General features: G+C 35.2%; 1 protein-coding gene across 1 annotated transcript in view; it reads right to left on the bottom strand.

Annotated features, from left to right (window-relative positions):
• The window catches only part of LOC135197525 (golgin subfamily A member 6-like protein 22), a 2442-nt gene extending 765 nt beyond the window's left edge, over positions 1-1677 (bottom strand). The window contains exon 1 of the mRNA XM_064224587.1: positions 1-1677. This exon is cut by the window's left edge and continues 765 nt beyond it. Coding sequence (XP_064080657.1) covers positions 1-1677 — 1677 coding nt within the window.
• Positions 1678-8339: the final 6662 nt, after the last annotated feature.

Below are 8339 nucleotides of genomic sequence, written 5' to 3' on the forward strand. Positions count from 1 at the left end.
GGGAGAGGTTTTGTCTTCCTCCAGAGTCGGAATGGCCTCTTTTTCCTCTTGTCTAAGGCTTGGAACGACGACAGTCTCATCTGGGAGACCTGTTGGTAGGACATGTGCGTCCTGGCATGGACATTCATGAATTTGTTCAGTCTCCAATTTAGCCAGATGTGCAGGAATGTCATGTAAGGACGTAGTTTCCATCCCACTCACTAGAGACTCTTCCATTTCCGTTTCTAGATGTGCAGGAATGTCGTGTAAGGATGTAGTTTCTATCCAACTCACTAGTGACTCTTCCATTTCCGTTTCGAATTGGGTGGTGTCTGATCGTAGACTGTCGATTTCGCATTTGGGCCTCTCCTCCTCCAGTCCTCGTATTATTTCTCTAAGCGACTCGATTTCTTCCCGGAGGCTTTGTACTTCCAAGTCCTTATCCACTTGAATTTCTTCGATCTGTACCTCCATCATTTGCTTGTCAGTTTCCAATGCATCGATTCTTGTTTCCTGCTCAGTGAACATATTTTCCAGAGAGTCGATCTTCCTGTCTCTCATGATCGCTTCAAATTCTAATGATTCTCTGACCTTGTTTTGGCTTGAGATCTGTTCTTGAAGCGTCATCATATTCTGGTTTGCCAGCTCAAGCTGGCGTTCGTTCTCTTCATTCTTCTTTTCCAACTGCTGAATCGTTTCCTGCTGGGCTATGACGTTCTTCTTCAGCCCGTTTGTCTCTTCGCCATACTCTTCGAATTTAGCAGTCATGGAGTCCAGTAGCTTTCGAGCTGCCTCCAGTTCTTGAACCAAATGGCAGACATCCGACCGCAGATGTTGGACATCATCATTTCTCCCTTTTTCTGCTTCCATCGGCAGTCTAAAACTTTCCTCCAGATGTGCAGGAATGTCGTGTAAGGACGTAGTTTCCATCAAACACACTGAAGACTCTTCCATTTCCGTTTCGAATTGGGTGGTGTCTGATTGTAGACTGTCGATTTTGCATTTGGGCCTCTCCTCCTCCAGTCCTTGTATTATTTCTCTGAGCGACTCGATTTCTTCCCGGAGGCTTTGTACTTCCAAGTCCTTATTCACTTGAATTTCTTCGATCTGTACCTCCATCATTTGCTTGTCAGCTTCCAGTTCATCGATTCTTGTTCCCTGCTCAGTGAACATATTTTCCAGAGAGTCGATCTTCCTGTCTCTCATGATCGCTTCAAATTCTAATGATTCTCTGACCTTGTTTTGGCTCGAGATCTGTTCTTGAAGCGTCATCATATTCTGGTTTGCCAGCTCAAGCTGGCGTTCGTTCTCTTCATTCTTCTTTTCCAACTGCTGAATCGTTTCCTGCTGGGCTATGACGTTCTTCTTCAGCCCGTTTGTCTCTTCGGCATACTCCTCGAATTTAGTAGACATGGAGTCCAGTAGCCTTCGAGCCGCCTCCAGTTCTTGAACTAAATGGCAGACATCCGACCGCAGACGTTGGAAATCTTCATCATTTCTCCCTTTTTCTGCTTCCTTTGGCGGTCTAAGACTTTCCTCTATAGTTATCTGGGAAGACAAAGTATCCTCAAAGGTCCTTTGTTGTATAGTAATACTAGGGTACACTCCAAAGTTGCCGGCGGCAGGTGCTATGGAGCCAGAGTTTCCTGCTTTACAGCAAGACAATGAAGAACAATTATTTATTGTTATATTAATCATTTTTGTGTGTGTGTACTCGATGTTTTGCGCTAAGGTTGTTTTTAGAAACTTCCGGGAAAGAAAGAGAGCTCTGGATCCTGGAGACTTCTGGATCCTGGGGGACTTCTGGATCCAGGAGTCTTCTGGATCCTGGGGACTTCTGGATCCAGGAGACTTCTGGATCCTGGAGACTTCTAGATCCTGGAGACACACACACACATGAGCGACTCCGGGCTCTAGTCTCCAGATACTGTCTTCATCCTCTGGGTATTGCAGTTGCAATGACGTTTGATCTGCCTCAGATGCGGTGGGGGTGGGATGGGGATGGGGGGGTGGGTTCGTCTTTAATAAATCTGTAAAATAAGAAAGCTGAGTTATTGTAGCCAGTCTGAAAATTGTGGAGTTATATAAACTTGTTGAATGACCAATATTGATCAATTATCATTTCCATCCATATATTCATGTTTTATAGGGCATTGAAATACACCAAATCATGTCCATTTCTTCAGTGAAACCAACCCCCCCCCCCCCCCACCCCCACCCCCGGCCAACAAACTGCATAGGCTCACTTCGCTCAACAGTATTTTTAACTATAATTTTCAGAACACCGCCCCCCCCCCCACCTCACTTTTAGAGACCAGATGACATTTTCTCTCTCTCTCTCTCTCTCTCTCTCTCTCAGGATAATTGCTAGTGCCCAGTGTCTGTTCGATAATTGCAAGTGTAACAAAGTCTTTTAAAAGTAATTAAAACTCTAATTTCCCGTACTTGGCCTTTGGCCTGGATATATTTATTCTATTAAAGTTATGTTTGGCTTCCTCTGTGCAATGAGTCAGTCATAAGAAAATTGTATTATTAATAATAATAATAATATATATATATATATATATATATATATATATATATATTATAAATTATCATATATATATATATATATATATATATATATATATATATATATATTATATATATTATATATATATATAATATATATATATATATATATATATATATATATATATATACTAGTATTGAACTATTAGAGAAATTTAAAATTATTAATCCTAAGCTCCCCTACTTTTATAGCCTTCCCAAAACTCACAAAGACAATCTTCCATTCAGACCCATCGGTTCATGTGCCGGAGCTTTCAATTACAAAATTTCTAAATGGTTAGCTGGCCTCCTTTCCCCTTTTTTAGGCACTTTTTCTCCCAGTCACATTAAACATTCGGAAGATTTTTGTCACAAATTCAGAGAAGCACAAAGCACATATACCAGTTCACAACCTAAAACTTTTAAGCCTTGACGTAGATTCCCTATTTACAAAAGTACCAGTACAGGACGTTCTTCAGTTTTTGAGGGGAAAATTATCCCCCTATTCAGATCATTTCCCATTGGCGCTTGACAAAATAATAAAGTTAGTTGAATTATGTGCATCTAATAACGTATTTTCATTCGGGGAATCATTCTATAAGCAAAAATTCGGGTGTAGTATGGGTAGTCCTTTAAGTCCTGTTTTAGCCAATCTGTACATGGAATACTTTGAAACTACAGTAATAAATGCAATAAAACCCAAAAACATGCTGTGGATGAGATATGTAGATGATATTTTAACATTTTTGTATAATAGGTGGGGCAATTTTAATTAATTCCTTTCAAAATTAAACGCATTTGTGCCCAGCATCAAATTTAAAGTTGAGTGGGAAACAGACAACAAAATTCCTTTTCTTGATGTTTTAATAATCAGACATATGACAGAATACAAATTTACCATATACAGAAAACCAACGTTCTCACTTTCATACATTCACTACTTTAGCTATCATGACATTGCTATCGAGATAGGTGTAGCCAGCAACCTGTTCTTAAGAGCCTTACAAATTCGTTCCCCAGATTTCCTGGAAAAAGAATTTGACAGTGACTCAGACCCTCGGAAAATCTAACCCTTTTGCATTTACTTACCCAAACACCTTAGCCAAATCCCTGATTAACGCCAAACAAAAGACATTCCCCAAGGAAACAGGGATTTATGAAATCCCATGCCATGACTGTGACCAATCTTACATCGGATTTACAGGAAAATCACTTCCCCAGAGATTAATACAACACAAACGGTCAGTTAGGTATGGACAACAGAGCTCAGCTATTTTCAACCATATAAATGAACATAACCATAGAATAAACTGGAATTTGTCACGTATAATTTATAGCAGCAACTGCCGGTACAAGAGTCAAATGATGGAATCGGCCTTAATAAAAGGAGCATGGGATTCAGATGTGATTGAAAAGGTTTTCATTCAACCAACGGTTAAGATACCACCTTTTCTGTGAACTTTTCTCATTCATATACCTGAAGAGAGAGACAGCAGTTTCTGAAATATAGTACTTTTCTCTTTATATTTCGGTGTTTTTATGGGCTCCTTTTATTAGATATATATATATATATATATATATATATATATATATATATATATATATATATATATATAAGGAGAGATGAACTTAATCGTCCATTGTATTATATAATGTTAGACTGAGAGTCGTAGGGGGAGGTTTAGTTATTACAACTTCCAACCTTACAATTTTGCGTTCATTGTCACATGCGGTTTTACCAATGGCACCGTCAGCTGATGGATGGTCGATAGATGCTGATGAATTATTGCTAATTCCAATAATTCAGCTTTATTATTATGAATTATATAATAATTGGCGGGCTTTCGCCTTAGCTGTTGACCCACAATATTGTTCCCCCTTTTTCGTGTGTCTAGACGTTTCTGGAGGTTTATCAAGTCGATTGGAATAACATGGTAGGTACTCTGTTCAATAAAATTAATAATTTAAGTATTTCGGTAACATCTGCTTTGTGGCTTCGAAACCATTTTTCGGAAACTTTTAAAATATCCAGTGTACAAAATATATTATTATACAATATCGTGTTTAGGAACAATCTACATTTTTTCTCATATTTAGCACTAAACTCAAATAGCTCCTATATATATATAATATATATATATATATATATATATATATATATATACTATACTATACTATATATCATATATATATATATATATATATATATATATATATATATATATATATATATATATATATATATCACATCAGGAAAACCATAAATATAAAGGAAGAGGTTGTCCAATCAGACAACAGTCATGTACACGTGTTTTTATTATTAAGAAACGTTTCATGTTGTCACCAAACACATCATCAGTCTGCAATTGAAATTCAACATTAAAATAAACTTACAAATTACAGTAAGAATTACATAAACTTAAAAATTTCAATAAAATTAAAATATACTCAGAACGTTAAAATAGGGAATGAGAAGAAAACTACCTATTCATAAAGAAGGAAAGAGCTGAGTGACTAAAACGGTAATTCGTAAGTTTATTTTAATGTTGAATTTCAATTGCAGACTGATGATGTGTTGGTGATAACATGAAACGTTTCTTAATAATAAAACACGTGTACATGACTGTCGTCTGATTGGACACCTCTTCCTTCTATATATATATATATATATATATATATATATATATATATATATATATATATATATATATATATATATATATATATTCATTGTAGGCTACAATCATTTCATTGTTTTAGAACAGCTTAGTCTTCGATTTGAGTCACAGACGATAATTAATGCCCATCTTAAATCATATTTATAGCTTGCATTTCCTTCGCCAATTTGATATTATTATTATTATTATTATTATTATTATTTATTATTATTATTATTATTATTATTGTACTTAGGAGGCAGACCCTCTCTCAAGCATACTTTATTAAAAGTAATGGCTACTTCAGCAGCGTTACACTTGTAGTGATTCTTCTCTATTTTCCGAATAGCGGCTTCTTCCGTGCTACTTAGACAGGCTAGTAGAGCGCCTATGGAGGTCATGATCAAATACAGTCAAAATTGATGTATATATTTGAATTTTACAGATAAAACTATGATACCATAGAGTATCAAAGTCATTAACGATATATATATATATATATATATATATATATATATGATATATATATATATATATCTCTCTCTCTCTCTTTCTTGAAGCAAGCGAGCTTTCGTCTGGGGCTGCCAGACATCCTCGGGCTGGGAAGCTGAGGGTGGAGTGATCTTGGAGCGGTGTCCGTCCTCGTTTATATTTGGAGTTGACAGCAGGGGGTCTGCCCCATGCTGATCTACTATTGGCTGGTGGCGGTAGGTCTTCGTTTTCATTGGTGGCTTGAACCGGGTCTCAAGCCACTTTCCACGCGTCGATGGTTGCGATGCTGAAGTCCTGCAGCCGCCTTGACCTCCTTAGCGGCGCGGTTACGTTGATGGGCGTTTCGCTACGCTGCGGGACGTCACGGCTAACTTGATTATGGTTGGCTGCAGGAGTACCTTGTTCGGGGGCGTTGTCTTCTGTGAAGTTGTCGTGCTCGGTGGTGTCATTATTGGTGGCAGGTCTTCTCATACTCGTAGGGAGGAGAAATTCTTCCTGCGTCGTATTTAGTGTAGGTTTTACTTGGTGGATGAGAAGCGCCTTCAGCAGGCGTAACCGACGGGCATCAGGGGCCTTCACGATGATCTTCGTGTTTTGGATGATCACATCCCGGGAGATGGCCTCTTGATGTTTGGTGCGGGAGTGATTCTTGATAGCCCCCCTCTTGGGCGTGGCATGAGTCTCTCTTCGACAGGCGTATGGTAGTCATACCAACGTAGGCGCCGCTGCAACCGCGGACTGGGCATGTATACTGGTACATCACATGCGTCTGCTTCAGGGGGTCTCGTACCTGTGGAGAGGGGTTATTTTTCATAATAAGGTCGCGCGTCCTCCGATTCTGGTAGTAAATAATCAGGTTGATATTTTTGGTGTCGTCGGTCGGGGATACATTTTCAGAAATAATTTTCTTAACTGAGTCCTCTTCTTCACGGTAATGTGAACTCATGAAGGCTTTATAATACAGCTTGATATTATCCTGGGGGCGGGGTTACGGGCTCTCACTACCGTACCATTTCTCCAGGGCTGTACGGACTTCTCTGCTTATTAATTTATTTGAATACCCGTTATTTACGAGTACTTGGGAGGCACGGTCGAGTTCATGATGAGTGTCCTGCCAGGTCGAGCAGTGGGAGAGGGCTCTCCTGACGAAGGCCCTGACGGTCGTGCTTTTGAATTTGGCGGGGTACTCGCTGTCACCATTGGGGCAAAGTCCTAGGTTGGTTTTCTTTCTGTAGACAGAAGTACGGAGGCCGTCTTCCGTCTTACTCACAAGGACGTCGAGGAAGGGGATCGACGAAACTCAAGTACCATTTCCATTAAACAACAGAGATGCTTTCGTTTTTTGTTTTCGTCTTCCTTCCTCTACTGGAAATGGTTCTCGTCTGGAAATGGTTCTCTTCTGGAAATGGTCCTCTATGGGAAATGGTATTTCGAGTTTCGTTGGTGTTCTTTTAATTTTCTTTATACATTTTACTATGTTTTTTTTCTAGAAGAGTAATTATTGTAATTTGATTTCATTATTGTAACTTGTAAATGGGGCATGTCTCTGAAACTTTGCGTTGAATACGCCAATATGAGACAGACGCCTCCATTTAAAACCTTCCGGGTATGTATCCCGTCTGAAGCTTCTCCTTCGGTTTTATACATAATATATATATATATATACGTATATATATTTATATATATATATAGAATATAAATAAAATATTTATATATATTATATATATAACATCTATAATATATATGTGGGTATATAGGATATATATATATATATATATATAGATATATATATATATATATAATATATATATAAGATATATGTTATATCATACAATATTATACATATATATATATATATATATATTATATATATGCATATGTATATGTATATATACAAATATATATATATATTATATTATTATATATATATATACATATGTATATATATTGTATGGTATATAATAATATATAGCTTATATATTATATATATATATATATAGATATAATAATACAAATTATATATAATATATAAGATATATTATTATTACATATTAATTATATATATATATATAATATATATAATTATAGATATATATATAATATATATAATATGATATTATACATATATAATATATATTAATATATATATATATATACGTATTAATATAATTCATTAACTTGAATCACGACAAGTTAGGAACGTGATAAATTTGATTTCATTAATATATATATATATATATATATATATATATATATATATATATATATTAATGAAATCAAATTTATCACGTTCCTAACTTTCGTAATTCAGTTATAGATATATATATACATATATAATATATATATAATATATATATATATATATATATATATATACATATAATATATATGTATATGTATATGTATATATATATATATATATAGATATATATATATATATATATATATATATAGATATATATATATATATATATATGTAAGTATATAACATATATCTTATATATATATATATATATATATATATATATATATATATATATATACCACATATATATATAGATAGTTATATATATCATATATACTATATATATTTATATATATATATATATATATATATCTATATATATATCTATATATATGTATATATCTATCATATATATA

Source organism: Macrobrachium nipponense, chromosome 21 (assembly GCF_015104395.2).
Source record: "Macrobrachium nipponense isolate FS-2020 chromosome 21, ASM1510439v2, whole genome shotgun sequence".
Taxonomy (NCBI): Eukaryota; Metazoa; Arthropoda; class Malacostraca; order Decapoda; family Palaemonidae; genus Macrobrachium; species Macrobrachium nipponense.